The 15,868-nt window shown below is 39.2% G+C and overlaps 1 protein-coding gene across 1 annotated transcript in view; it reads right to left on the bottom strand.

Annotated features, from left to right (window-relative positions):
* LOC122548918 (DNA topoisomerase 1-like) overlaps positions 1-15,868 on the bottom strand; it is a 144,449-nt gene that overhangs the window by 101,971 nt on the left and 26,610 nt on the right. The window contains exons 3-6 of the mRNA XM_087986612.1: positions 14,694-14,850; positions 14,072-14,171; positions 9,481-9,530; positions 1,655-1,763 (exon numbers count right to left, since the gene is read on the bottom strand). Coding sequence (XP_087842738.1) covers positions 1,655-1,763; positions 9,481-9,530; positions 14,072-14,171; positions 14,694-14,850 — 416 coding nt within the window. The remainder of the gene's footprint in view (positions 1-1,654; positions 1,764-9,480; positions 9,531-14,071; positions 14,172-14,693; positions 14,851-15,868) is intronic.

Genomic DNA, 15,868 nt, shown 5'->3' with positions numbered 1-15,868 from the left:
TATATCCTCTCAGCTCCACAGTCGGTCTTAGACTGCCCCTTTAGCTCCTGTCTCCAGGTCACCTTACCCACTCTAAAAAGGGGCAACATACACCAAACTGCATACGGGCACTGTATATGAAGATATCTAGCTTCCATCACACTGCGAGCCCAATTGACAATCTTAAATTGATTGCACAAAACATTACATGAACATTCAGGATTATTAATCAAATGTTCAATTGCAGAATCAGATTGAATGCTGGACAGAATGTTGAGTTTTGCAGCAGCTTGGTAATGAAAATAATCAGTTAACTGGTCCACCATCAGTTCACCTGCTAATAAATCAGCATTCTTTTCTTATACACATGAGTATTGTTTTGCCTTTACAACTGTAATTCGTGCAAAATGTTCTGAGAAGTGCAAGCCAAAAATCCACTACAAAATGTTTTTCTTTCAGAAATTTTCTTTCAAAAATTACATAAATGTTGTCAACCCACCTGACTTTATTACAAGACACGTCAGACCTCAGACTGAACTTTGGCTTGATATATCATTCTATTGGTTTTAACAAGATGAAAACTAAGAACACAACTGTTGATTTTGTTTCAATATTAAAACATAAGTTTGTTATGCAAGAGAAAGGAAATTAAAACAGGAAAACCATGTGTTTAAAGCTTCCAAAACACAATAAATTATAATCCATTTAAACAATTCTTTACCATACACAGAGAGAAATCCCTTCTCTTTCATACTATATGACTTAATTTAATTATAATTTCAATTCTTCAGTTTGAGAATCTGACAACCATAGAGTCAGAGATCCACTGTACAGAAAAAGACCGTTTGGCCCATCGCATACACGTGAATCGAAAACAACTATCTATTTTAATCCCAACCGCTCCTTGGAGCCTTCTTAAGGGTTAGACCTTCTCCATTTCAAAAGATTCCTTCAGGATATTAACAAAACAATTCTGGCCTGGAAATTTCAAATTACATAGGAGGTAAACTATTCCCTAACATTTCTAAACTATGCCTGTTCCTCAGAAGAAACTGATTTACACACACAATAAGGATTGTGCAAAGACCAGCCGCTAAATCGAAACACTTTTCTTTCCAAACCATGGGTATTTCCCCAATCAGAATACATCAAATCTCTATCATCTAAACTTATTTCTAAACTATTTCTGTTCCTCGGAAGAAATTGATTTACACACAGAATTAGCTAAGGGTTGTGCAAAGACCAGCCGCTAAATCTAAACACTTTTCTTTCCAAATTATGGGTGATTCCCCAAACAAAATACATAAAATCTCTATCATTTAAACTGAAAAGTGAATACACAACTGTTCACTTACAAGTCTCCGAATGAAAATAAAACCCGGCACTCTCTGGAAAGTCTTTGTTTTTTAATAAGAAAATTGCCATGGCTACAGAGATACTTACAAGTGAATCATTAAACCCCACAGACAGACAAAAACCTACATGACCTCAGCTCAAATCCAAACTCAAAGTAAATCATATTAACATGCATCTAAATCTCACTCTATATTACAAGAGGCACTAATACATTAGCTTGATTTCTGTTGCTATTCCTTTGTAGGTAAGGGAGAGCCATGACATTTTTTTCCCCAACTGAAAATAGCTACAAATGGTGTCTAAAACAGTGCATAATTACCCTTTCTTTGTGTTTCCTATCCTTATTTTTCTGCTTCCTGGCACAGAATTCTTTGAGCTGTTCATCCATGCCCATCAGCATGTCTTCAAAGGATTCCTGACATGTCGATCTGTAAAAAAGAAAAAAATTGTGGTCCATAAAACTCATCAAGTACCAACTGACTGTTTTACATGGCCCTTCACTTTGCTAATTTCCAAAATGCAGTTCTATTACATCCTGTCATGAATGGTGATAGACAATTGAACACTTAAAAGGTGGCAGCTCCACAAATATCACAATTCTTAATGACGTAGGAGCTTAGCATATTAATGTAAAAGGCAAGCATTTTCATGACAATCTCATCCACTTTCCAAGATATCCAGTATAATAAATGACACACTTCCGTCATTTCAATTCACACTACCTGATAAAGACTAATTGAAGGATTGATTCTAGAGGAATTGAGTATAGGAGCAAAGAGGTCCTTCAGCAGCTGTACAGGGCCCTAGTGAGACCACAACTGGAGTAGTGTGTGCAGTTTTGGTCTCCAAATTTAAGGACGGACATTCTGGCTATTGAGGGAGTGCAACATAGGTTCACAAGGTCAATTCCCAGAATGGCATTATCGTATGTCAAAGATTGGAGCAACTGGGCTTGTATCCACTTGAGTTTAGAAGAAAGAGGAGATCTGATTGAGATGTCAAAGATTATTACAGGATGGGATACTCTGGAGGCAGGAAGCATGTTTCTGCAGATGGGTGAGCCCAGAGCCAGAGGACAAGTTTAAAAATAAGGGGTAGGCAATTTAGAACAAAGTTGAGGAGAAATTTCTTCACGCAGAGATTGGTGGGTATATGGAATGCAGTGGAGGCCAAGTCTCTAGATAATTTCAAGAAAAAGTTGATAGAGCTCTTAAAGATAGTGAAATCAAGGGTTTTGGGGATAAGGCAGGAACAGGATACGGATTGTGGATGATCAGCCATGATCATAATGAATGGTGGTGCAGGCTCGATGGGCTGAATGGCCTACTCCTGCACCTACTGTCTATTATCATCTATTGTCAACATTCTAACAATATTACTCAAGATGTGCTCCCAAACCAGTGCTCTGACCAAAACAAAAATTTCAGGACAAATCAATTGCCAATTACTGCAGTAATAAACTAAACTTTAAAGTGTCTCTTTTGCATTGTATGATTCAATGAACTTTCTCCCTTTTAAATTATATGAACTATGGTATGAACCCATCAAGCAAAGAAATTTCTTTCCTGTTCAGCCTAGGTAACTCAGCCCTTTAACTTACCCTGACACATACATATCGGCACAACATCATGCTGTACATTTTCACGTTCTATGCTCTAATATACGTATCAGCATGTCGGATCATCTGACTCTTTTGCCGATTACAGCTTTCTTTCATATCCTTTGATCGATTTAGCCTCAAGTACTATATTCAACTCCTTCTCGAAATCATACAATATTTTGGCCTTGATTGCATTCTCTGCTAGTGAATTCTGCTGTATCACCACTCTCTAGGTGAAGAATCTTTTCCTCATTACAGTCATTAGGCTGTGACAGAGTTGCGCAAAAGAGATTACTGTGCAAAAACTAAAGTGCATTGGATTTTGTTTTGGGGGGGTGGGAGTGGTCTGAAAGAAGTGTATTGAAACGAATAGAAAATTGGTTGGCAGAGAGGAAACAAAGTAGGAATTTTCAAGTTGGCAGGCAGTAACTAGTGCGATGTCACAGGGATCAGTGCTAGGACCCCTGCTCTTCAGAGTATATTAGTAAGTTGGATAAGGGAATAAAATGTAACATCTTAAAGTTTGAAGATGATACCAAGTTAGTTGGGACAGTGAACTGCGACAAGGATGCAGAGGTCCTTCAGTATGGTAGATGGGCAAATCAATGACAATTGCAGTACAATTTGGATAAATGGGAGGTTATTCATTTTGCAAGCAATATCAAGGCGGCAAATTACTACCTGAATGGCTGTAAATTGAGAGAGGGGAGTGTGCAGCAGGACCCGGTATCCTAGTGCACCAGTTGCTGAAGGTAGGCACGCAGGTGCAGCAGGCAGTAAAAGAAGGCAAATGGTATGTTGGCCTTCACTGCGTGAGGTTGAGTACAGGAGAGGGGATGTGTTGTTGCAATTTATACAGGGCCTTGGTGAGGTCACACCTAAAATATTGTGCACAATTTTGGTCTCCTTTTCTGGAGGAAGGATTCTCTTGCTCACAAGGTAACGCAGCGAAGATTTACCAGGCTGATTCCAGGGATGAGAGAACGTGAGGACTGCAGATGTTGGAGATCAGAGTCGAAAAGTATGGCACTGGAAAAGCACAGCAGGTCAGGCAGCATCCGAGGAGCAGGAGAATTGACGTTTTGGGCATAAGCCCTTCATTGGGAATTCTGGGGATGGCAAGACTGACGTATGAGTAGAGATTGACTAGGTTAGGATTGTTTTCATTGGAGTTCAGGCAAGTTGGAGGGTGGAAAATCTCAGAGACAAATTCTAACAGGACTAAGGCAGAGTAGATGCAGGGAAGATGTTGGGTACATCCAGAACCAGGGGTCACAGTCTGAGGATTCAGGGTGGACTATTTAGGACGGAGATGAGGAGACATTTCTTCAACCAGAGTGGTGAGCCTGTGGAATTCATTACCACAGGAAGTAGTTGATACCAAAACATCAAATGTATTTAGCAGATGGCTAGATATAGCACTTGGGACAAATGGGATCAAAAGGTTATAGGAAGAAAGCAAGACTGGGCTACTGGGCGGCACGGTGGCACAGTGGTTAGCACTGCTGCCTCTCAGCGCCAGAGACCCAGGTCCAATTCCCGCCTCAGGCGACTGTGTGGAGTTTGCACATTCTCCCCGTGTCTGCGTGGGTTTCCTCCAGGTGCTCCGGTTTCCTCCCACAATCCAAAAATGTGCAAGTTAGGTGAATTGGCCATGCTAAATTGCCCGTAGTGTTAGGTGAAGGGGTAAATGTAGGAGAATGGATCTGGGTGGGTTACGCTTTGGCGGGTCGGTGTGGACTTGTTGGGCCGAAGGGCCTGTTTCCACACTAAGTAATCTAATCTAATCTAATCTAATCTAATCTAATCTAAGAGTTGAACAATCAGCCATGATCGCGATTCATGGCGGAGCAGGCTTGTAGGGCTGACTGGCTTCCTCCTGCTCCCATGTTTTTATGTGACCTCTGGTTATAGGACCATCAGGAACATCCTTCCTTCATTTCAGCTGTCTAACTCAGATCTTTATAGATTTATAACAGATCCCCTCTCATCCTTCTGAACTCCTGCAAACATAGTCTCTAACCGATTACCAATCCTCAGTCAGTGCCACCATTCCAGGACTTAGTCTAATAAACATTTGTTCAGTCTCTATGGCAGAACATTCTTCCACTGATTAAAAAAGACCAAAATGCAATATTTCAGCTATAGCCTCACCAAGACCCTGTATAGTCCCTGCTACTACCAAATGCCTTTTTCATGGCTTGTATCATCTGCACGCTTATGTTCAACAACTGGTGTGTGAGGACACAGATATCGTGGCACATTTCCCTCTCAATTTTATAGCTATTCAGATAATAACTTGCCTTCATTTTTTTGCTACCAAAGAAGATAATCTCACATTTGTTCGCATAACACATCTGCCATGTTTTTGGCCACTCATTTGGCTTGTCCTTAAAGCACTAAGGGAGGTCTTCAAGAGATGAGGAACTGGGAATTTGCTGTCACTGCCTGGAAGGGTGGTAAGCATAGAAATAATTCTTCAAGGTGGGATCCTAAGTGCATTCGCATAAGGAATACAAAGCTATGGTCCAAATGCTGAAAAAAAAAGTTACTTGGTTTCTTTTGATGGCTGCAGATTCAAGGGGCCAAAGGATATTTCTTTGTGCTGTCGATTTCTTTGACTAAATTAATTTTACTTTCAATACACTGAAAACAAACAGGTTGACTCTTATTTGCCCATCAAACTGTTTCAAAAAATCTCAAATAATTAAATGCACAGGCCAACTGACATTTTACTAGAAACCACATGTTGTGAAATCTTCCCCAAATATCCAAAGATTACTACTTGGTATAATATGTGATGCCCAAGTACCAACCACTGGTGACTTGGGGTCTTGTAGAGTATAACCACAATCCTTTGTGCGAGTCCATGAGGTTGTTCATTAGTCTTTGGTGGAGAAAGGATAACAAGCAAGTACAACTTGGTACAGGGAAAAATGGGACAATCTCCAAGTGAACAAAGCAGGAACCAATTCTTTATGAGTTGGTTTACTAAGAAGTGGGGTTGGAGCAAGGAATCAAATTTCAGAAGGTGTCGTTTATCAAAGAGTAAGCACAAGGCAAAAGAGAAAAGTAAGTGAGGACTGCAGATGCTGGAGATCAGAGCTGAAAATGTGTTGCTGGAAAAGCGCAGCAGGTCAGGCAGCATCCAAGGAGCAGGAGAATCGACGTTTCGGGCATGAGCCCTTCTTCAGGAGGGCTGATGCCCGAAAGCAGGGCTCATGCCCGTAACGTCGATTCTCCTGCTCCTTGGATGCTGCCTGACCTGCCACGCTTTTCCAGCAACACATTTTCAGCAAAAGAGAAAAGTACTCATTCAGAAAATGATAAACATATTATAATTAGGTTTGGACTCTGTAACAATTCCAAGAGTACATCAACAGATAAAGTCAGAAGTCACAAAAAGAATAGAAAGATAAACCTAAAGAATCCATATGTGAAGCATGTAGCATTCATAATGAAACAGATTAATTAAAAGTATAAATAGAACTAAGTATAATGTAAACAGCCACTACCGAGACATGGGGAACTGAAACCTTGAGAGGATGGAACTTAAGAACAGAGGCTTGGAAAATGGTGGAGGGATGGCACCATCGGTTAAATGACGATATGCAGACAATAGAAGGGGAAGACTCAAGTTCAGGAGACCAGAGTTAGAAACAGTTTGGAAAGAGATAAGAAATGTTAAGGGTAGAAGTCATTTGAGTGGTAAAGATCTTTGAAAACCCAGATCTGTAACTGACAGTTGGGTTTATGATAAAGGAAGAAATAACAGGACCTTGTCAGAAAGGCAAGGTGTAGACAGAGTGGATTTTAATCTTCATATGGAGGTGGCCTAGATGAAGGATCCAAAAGTGATTTCTAAGTTGTTTTAGAACAATAACTTCTGGAATAAAGGAGGGTGTATTCTATACTAGACTTGATATTGTGCAACAAATAGAATTATTAAATAGGTGCTCATAGATGATAGTAAACATAGTTGAATTTTAAATTCACTTTGAAGGAGAGAGGAGTGGGGTTGAGTTTTTTTTGAAAAAAAAAGACAATAACATGGGCATGAAAACAGAGCTAGTTAAAAAATGATTGGCACATTAGGTTGAAGGATTGCTCAACTTAGATGCAGCTGACAAAACAGTACAGCACAGCATTGCAACAGGCCCTTTGGTCTATGTTATTGTGACAAACATGATACCCAATTAAACTAATCCCTTCTGCCTGCCCATGGCTAGTATCCCTCCATTCCTTGCACATTCATGTGCTTATCTAAAAATCCTTTAAATGTCCCCATCATATCTGCCTCCACCACTACCCCTGACATCATATTCCAGATTCTCACAATTCTATCGAAAAAAAAAACTTGCCCCTCACATTGCCTTTGAACTTTCCCCCTCTCATCTTAAATGTATGTCCCCCAGTATTAAACATTTCAACTCTGAGAAAGAGATTCTGGCTGTCAATCCTATCTAAACATCTCATAACTTTAAAGATGTCTAACAAGTCTCCGATCAGCCTCCGGTGCTCCAGAGTAAACAATCAATGTTTTTCTCATCTCTCCTTACAGCTCATACAGTCTAATCCAGGCAGCATTTTGGTAAACCTCTTCTGCACACTATCCAATGCCTCCACATTCTTTCTGGAAAGTGGCAACCAGAATGGAGTACAATACTCTAATTGGGGGCCAAACAAATTCTTATAATACTGCAGTACGTCATCCTGACTCTTGCATTGAGTTCTCCGACCTACATGTGTGGCCATTTTCAGGGAGTTACAGACTTAAACCCTAAGATCTCTCTGTACATCATTGCTATTTCGGCTCCTGCCATTAGCTATAGTTTTTCTTTACGCTTGATCTCCCAAACTGCAGAACCTCCTACTTGGATTAAACTCCATCTGCCATTCTTCTGCTCATACATGTCACTGATCGATATCTCATTGTATTCTTTGATAATTTTCTATACCATCCTCAACTCCACAGAGTTATGCTGGGCAGACAATCTCAGAGCCTCACAATCCTCTGGAATACAATGGCTTACATGCAGGACTGCAGGTGTGTGCCTGTGTGTAACTCCTGATCGGATCTTGAGTGCCGCCCACTCTCTCCTGTGTTGTTTGTGTTGTATAGAGCTATAGTCCATCAGGAAGGATGATAGTTTGAGAGGAGTCATTGCTCAAGGCAGCAAAGGCCTGTAGCTCAAAGCTTCCTGTTCATGGATGACATTGCTGTGTTTTTGCTTAGGTCCACCGTCAGTCCACAGACTTGAGTATTTTCAACCAGTTCGAACTGGCCTCGGGTGCAATGATAAATTGAGGCAAGGGGTAGCTTATGTTCTTTGGTAACTAAACCGACCAATTTTTTTATAGTCTTCACCATTAGGACAGATTACCTGAACATTCAGAGGGACTGAGGTGTGCACATAACTTGGGAGGAGCATATCAGCAAGAGAAGGCAGAAACTGGACAGATGGGAGAACTGCTCCCTCTGCATTGTGGTAAGAATTTGGATATCAGTTAGGAAATCCTCTTTGTTTGTGGTGCAGGTCTGGCCTATTTCCTGAACTTGGGCAGCTGTAGTCACCTGAGCCATCTTCCACTTCATTTGGATGTTGAAGATGGACTGTCTTAAGGGACACCATGTGTAAAGTGCTGGATGTAGAGTGCATAGACCCTCATTATGCTACACCAAGTGCCACTAATTACTGAGGTTCTACCTGCCCTCGTTGTTAAGGATAGATTTATCCTTGTTGCCGCAGAATGCTCCAAGTAATTAGATTGTATCACTCGTCCCTCATAGAAAAATTTGAGAAAGAAAACACCTTTTACAACAAGTCTAATCAGGCAGTTGTTATCACATAGCTTCGAGAAAAAGAGAGGATTGATCTTGTCGGGTGTTGCTTGAGCAGACTGTCAAAGCCAGATTTTTCAAAAAAGCACCAAGACATCTCTTGGCTGGTATCACGAAGGGAAATCTTTCAGGTGTGCCTGGACTCTGTCGCGAGCAGGGAGCAAGACTGTCACATCTCCTTCTGGAACATGCCTTTGCAAACAAAATCTGAAGAGAGATGCAATGGTTCTTACAGCCCTAGCAGCTGAGTGAAGCATGACTGTGCTCTAGGTCTGCTCCCTGGGACGCACATCAAGACAAGCATAGATTGTGACTGGAAGACCATCAACTCAGTAAAAGATACTCAAACACCAAAGTAATCTGCTCACCTCTTCTCCCTTCCTGCCCCTCCACTCCACCATTGTCTTCAGCATAAATAACATTTTTTCTTAGCTATTATCAGTTCTGAATAAGAGTCACTGAATTCAAAACGTTAACACTGTTTTCTTCCTGCAGATGCTTCTAGACATGCAGAGGTTCTCCAACAATTTCTGTTTTTGGTTCAGGTGTCAAGCATCTACAGTTTTGTTTTATTTTATTGCATTTGAGTAGATAGCTCAGAGCTGACAAGAACAAAATGGGGTAAACAGCCTATTTTATGACACCAATTTGATTTTAAAATCAAACTTATTAACTCTAAAATATTACACAACGATTTACTTACCTCTTCAATAGGTTTTCTTTCACTTTCTTTCCTGTAGCATCATAGCTCTCCTGTAACAAATAGTAAGCTATATTGTTAATATTATACAGAGATTGAAAAATCATAAAACTCCAAGAAAATTGATCTTCAAAACCTAAAATATGAAGCAGCAGTGGAGACAGAGGGGTTGCAAAGGACAAGATGGCATTAGGTGGGGGAAAAGAGTGGGGGTAAAGTGGAGGGGAGAGGAGCAGCAAATGAACCTGTAACTGAAGGAATGGTGTATTGTATAAAAATTGTAATTGTAATGAACACTGTCAATTTGATTATACCATAAGACTGAAACTTTGTGATGAGTTGTTTCTGGGTTTTCACATCGCAAAGAAAGGGGATTAAAAAGGTGTGGATGGACATCATCAAATAAGGCAAGATGGACTGAACTCAGAATGAAAAAGAGCCATGTCCCATTGACAACCAAATAGTGGGAGTGAGTTTGAGAAACAACTATGTGGCAAATTTCTGAGCACAAAAACAATAGTTGGGGTTTCAACTACCCAAATATCAACTGGTACAAAACAGTGTGAAAAATTCTTCACAAAATTCTTAAACAATATTCAAAATAATTTTTAGCTACCATATAATCACTTAGTAAATTACAACACAATTCTAGATATAGGTTTAGGAAATGAAATAAAGCAGGCAGATTAAGTAGTCGGTCACCATTTTAGAGATAGTTATCATAATACAGACCAATTTATCATTATTATGGAAAAAGACAAAGATACAACAAGAGTAAACATTCTAAATTGGAAGATAGAAAACTCCAAAAATAAAGACGATCTGGCAAAGGTGTACTTGATATAACTACTTGAAAGGAGCTCCAGTGGTAAATCAGTGGAAGGCATACAAAACAGGTGATTCTGTGTAAATGTGATCCAAGAAAGAGGCTGGGATTTCCAAATCTAGACCCTTGGTTATCCAGCCATTAAATAGGACAAAACAAAAACAGAAAGAAAAGAGCTTATAACAATCTTCAAAAAAAAAAGAATATTTTCGGAAGCTTCAACAGTGCAGAAAGTATGAGGTGAAGTAAAAAAGGAAATTAAGAAAACAAGAAGCATTCACTATTCAATCATTAGGCTAACTTTTCGTGCCAGCATTTAAAATTGTATCAAATTTCACCATTTGCCTTGACCATGTCCCTTATCACATTAGCTTTAGATTCTGGATCACCAGCCTATTTAACAATAAGCCACCAGTGGCCGCCAGGAATGATCAACTTGAAGGTGGATGAATCGCAAGGACCAGAGGAACTACACAGTCGATAATTAAAAGGAAGGGAGAAAATAGCAGATGCTGTGGATCATTTTCTAATCCTCAATAAATATAGGGGAGGTACCAGAAAACTGAAAGTTTGTGAACATTGTACCATTATTCAAAAGTGGTTCAAGGAATAAGCCAAACAATGACAGGCTGCTCAGTCTAACTTTGATGACAGGCAAATTACTAAAATTAATTGAGAGATAAGACTTACTGTTTCTTATTATTAATCCATATCTTTCAAGGAGTAGTCAGCTTTCTTTGATTAAGGGAAGAGCATTTCTTGCTTCTTCAAAAAAATGTAATTATGTTAGCTATGAAGAGGATTGGTGAGTTAGAACAATGGAGCTTTCCTACATGGAATTTAGAAGATTCCACAAGGCAGTCTGGTCAGACAAAAGCACAAAGGACACAAGGGAATTTGGTGCATTGGATCCGAAATTGGCTTAATGATAGTAAACAAAGGGTAATTACTGATGCAAGTTTTTTTTTAAAAATGGAAATTGGTTTGCAGTGGTGATGCACAAGATGAAACATTAATGGACCTTTTAGATTAGATTAGATTACATACAGTGTGGAAACAGGCCCTTCGGCCCAACAAGTTCACACCGACCCGCCGAAGAGCAACCCACCCATACCCCTACATTTACCCCTTCATCTAACACTACGGGAAATTTAGCATGGCCAATTCACCTGACCCGCACATCTTTGGACTGTGGGAGGAAACCGGAGCACCCGGAAGAAACCCACGCAGACACGGGGAGAATGTGCAAACTCCACACAGTCAGTTGCCTGAGGCGGGGACTGTGGTATACATTGATGTTTAGACTTGAACATGGCAGGCACAATTAATGGTTTGGTTCAGTGGCGGGGGGGTGGGGGGATTGTGGTAAATGGAATTCGATCGAGAGAAGTTGAATTTCAAGCAGCCAAAAATGTTATACACAAAAACTGGGAGGATATTGAGAGGGGTAGAAGTTCTGAGACCTTGGGAGCGATCATCCACAGGTCAACATGATGGTAAAGGCGGCATACGGGATGATTTATTTCATTGGGCAAAGTGTAATACAGAAGCAGTATTGTAATGGTGGAACTATCCAAGACACTGGTTAGGCTGTCTGATCTGGTTACCATATTATAAGACTGATGTACTTACTCCAGGGGGAGACCATGAAAAAGGTTTGCAAGAATGCTTGAAAATTGCAGCTGAGCAAAGATTAAGTAATTGTTTTCCTTAGAAAGAGGGATGACTTAATTGTTGTATATAAAATAATTAGGGGATGGAATAGCGTGCATGGGATTGACCTGTTTTTTCAACAGAGGCATTTACCCAGGATCACAGATTTAAGATAATTGATAGGAAGATTAAAGAGGACATGGGGAAACGCTTTTTCACTCAGAGGATGGTAGTAGTCTGAAATTCACTATCCAGTTTGGTGATTGAAGCAAAAGGGCACAACTCATGAAAAGTAATCTGGATTTGCACCTGAATTTGCAAGATCACAGACTGTGTGCTAGCAAATAGAATTATAGTGGGCTGCTATAGTTGGATAGTTTTTTTTCTGTGCTTTCACTTTTTTGCAATTCTAAAGTGTCTCAAATAATTAATGTTACTTAAAGTGCAATTGTTGTATTAGGGACAAAACTTAACTGTTCAGCTTTGAGCCCTTTGGTAAGTGGAAATTGTGTTTATGTTAGTGGCTTTTTGTGTATAATCTTGCTAGTTATCTTAAAATTCATGTTTGCCTTGCATCATGGCTTTAGATTTAATATAATGGTGATATTTACTGAGGATATTTTTAAATTCTTTTAATTTTACTGCTGTGCAATTGAAGTATCAAATATGTTAACACAAAATAGAATGTATTACTACATGACTCCATCACCTAATAAATGAGAATGGAAGAAAAATTAAAAACCTGAAAGTAACCAAAGAGAAATCCTCAAGCGGAGCCATAAGCCCATAAGATATCACAGCAAACGTCACTCAGCAAATGGAGTCTGCTCCGCCATTCATTGAGATCACTGCTGATCTCATAACTCTCGATTCCCTTACTCATTAAAAATCAGTGTATCTCAATCTTGAATGTATGAGATGATCTGGTCTTGTAAGCAGTTTGGAGTAAAGGATTTCACAAATCAATAACCGAGGAGTAAATATTTCTCTGCATTTTTGTCTTAAATGGGGCAACACTTTACACAGATTCTGCCACCTGGTCCTGGACTGTTCAGAATGTGGGAAGCAACCTCTCCATATCTAAATTGTAAAGCCCCAAAAGAATCCAATTTATTTGAACTCCATTAAGTATATGCCCAATGAACTCAACCTGTCCTCATAAGAAAATCCTTCTAATCCTAAAATCAACTTCTCTGGACTGCCTCTAATGCTAATATATCTTTCCTTAAAGGAGAAACAAATTGTTCACAGTATTCTACCTATGGCTGGACTAGTGCCTTGTCTAGTTTAAGCGAGAACTCATTTTTATGCTCTATTTCCTTTGAAATGAAGGGCAGTCAAATTGCCTTCCCTAATACTTACTGAACTTGTACACTAATCCATCTGAAGTCTTTCGCCTCTATTCTCCCAGTTAAAGTGCTTTTATATTTTCCTCATATTATATTACATCTCCCAAGCTTTGCCCACTCAGTCAATATTCCTCTAGACTGCTGTCTTCCCAATTTGCCTTCCCACCTATTTTAGGTCATCCACAAACTGTAAAATGGTTCATTCACTTCCATCACCCAAGACATGAAATCCTCCAGGTATGTGGGTGAGAACTAGAATTTTGATCTCTGTAAAGTATTTGAGAAATGCATTGCTATTCTTTGATCTTGATAACCAGATTAACTAATAAATCTCAAGTTTTACATTTCCTCCACTAGCTGTAGAAAAACCTGCTATAAACATTGCACATGAACCACTTAAAAAAAAAAATTCTCTTTTATCCTGAATCTGACTCAAACAATATTTCCAATGCTCTCCTAATTACTCCTTACCGAGAAAGAGACCAAACACTATATATAGTTATAAGATCTCAGCGTTGATCTGCATTGTATATAGAATTGGCTGATTTCAGGCAGCTGGGAAGAAGTTTGGTTGGAACAGAAAATCAAAGAAAAAGGCAGTTTGGATCCCACATGAGGAATTTCAAAATAGGTTATGTAAAGCGAGCAGGCAGACAGCTTCATAGAACTGCACAACTACAAACAGCAGACTGTAAGGAAACAAGAGGACAACATTGGGAAGCTGGGAAAATAAACGCCTACAAGCATAATTTCAATAGCAATTTACCTTTTGTTCAATCTTTACTTCTCTGGTAATATGCATCTCAGAGTCGTCTTCCTTGTGCTTTTTTTCCAGGTTTTCTCCTACCAGATTATTCTTGCGTTTCCTATAAATGAAAAAGGAATGAGAAAGGAGAAAAGACAAATCATGTTTTCATCATCCGCAACCAAACAAGAAGCTTCAGCCATTGAACAATTAGACTGCCAAGCTCAAGAAAAAAAAAGTACAAAAAAAAGTTGCTGGAAAAGCTGAGCAGGTCTGGCAGCATCTGTGAAGAGAAAATCAGGAGTAACATTTCAGGTCCAGTGACACTTCCTCAGAATGGGTCACCAAACCTGAAACATTAACTCTGACTTCTCTTCACAGATGCTGCCAGACCTGCTCAGCTTTTCCAGCAACTTGTGTTTATTTCCGATTTACAGCAAATGCAGTTCTTTTTGTTTCAAGGTAGGTGGATCACTGGAACCGAAATGTTAACTGCTTTCAGTCTGCAGATGCTGCCAGACCTGTTTGGAGTTTTCTCAGCAATTTCAGTTTTTGTTTTTGATTTCCAGCATCTGTAGTTCTTTGGGGTTTTTTTGGTCTATTAAGTTCTTCACTGTGTTAATAGGTTTCATTCAATTGTTACCTGTTACTTGGTTCTTTCTCACTCTTGGGCAAAGGTGGTGAATCATGTTTTGAACTTTTGTTTTTCTCATCAATGTTTTTTTCCTCCTTGTTTTCCTTTTTAGATTTTGAGACATTTTTCACCTTCTCCTCATCCTTTGAAATGGCATTGTTCAGGCCTGAAATAAAAGGATTAAAATCGATGAATGCTAAGTAAGCATGCACCATATACAAATGCAGAGTTGCTGGAAAAATAGGGAAATCTGGCATCAGTTGACCGGGCAATAATTCCAAATATTTCAAAGTAGGATGTTCTTGAAAGATTTTGAATTTAATACATTTTACATGTACCCCACCATAAAAATTAAGCTTATTTAACACTTCCTTCTTCAAAATAAATTAGTTTACAAGACATTCAATGAGAAGAATTCAAAATATTCTTCACAGAAAAAGGTACAAAGCCAAAATAAAGGGGTAACCAGAAGCTTGTTGAAGAGATAAAGCTTTAAAAAGAAGATCTTAAAAGTATTCTTACAAGGAGAAAAATGTGAAGTTGAGGAGTTTAGGGAGGAGATTAGACCTATTTAACTGAAATCATAGTGACAATATCAGAGGGAAAAGGGAGATGTGGTATAAGCTAGAGGCCAGAGGTAAAAATATATTTTTTAAAAATGAGATGAGAGAAGGAATTATATATCTGCAGTAACTCTTTTCTGAAGTGCTTCCAATGCAAATACAAGTGTTCCGTAAGAGATCAAAACTATATACATCTCACCAGTGCCCTGCAAGGTGGAGCTTTTATACTCCTTAAAAAAAGTCAACATTCCACTTAGCTAATTACTTGCTGCACCACCATGCAACTTTTTTTGATTCATCTACAAGGAAATGTAAATCCTCCCGTCTAACATTGATTTTCTAAATGTCCTGTAACTGCCTTCTTAAGGGATTCTACCATTTTTCCCAAAGACAAATATTAAATTAACTGGGCTATTGCTTTCAGCTATTTCAGTATTACATTTGTGGCTTTCCAGCACTGAAGGTACTTTTGAAATTTACAATGCGTCTACCATCTGTGCAGCCAATTCCTTTAAGACATCTAGGATGCAGGCTATCCGTCCAGACAACTTTAATCAGCTTTAGTCAAATTAGGGGAGAAAGTGAGGACTGCAGATGCTGGAGATCAGAGCTGAAAATGTG

This window comes from Chiloscyllium plagiosum, unplaced genomic scaffold, assembly GCF_037043375.1.
Source record: "Chiloscyllium plagiosum isolate Xiang-an unplaced genomic scaffold, Cpla_swu_hap1 HiC_scaffold_4, whole genome shotgun sequence".
Taxonomy (NCBI): domain Eukaryota; kingdom Metazoa; phylum Chordata; class Chondrichthyes; order Orectolobiformes; family Hemiscylliidae; genus Chiloscyllium; species Chiloscyllium plagiosum.
This window is presented reverse-complemented; position numbering and strand designations above follow the sequence as displayed.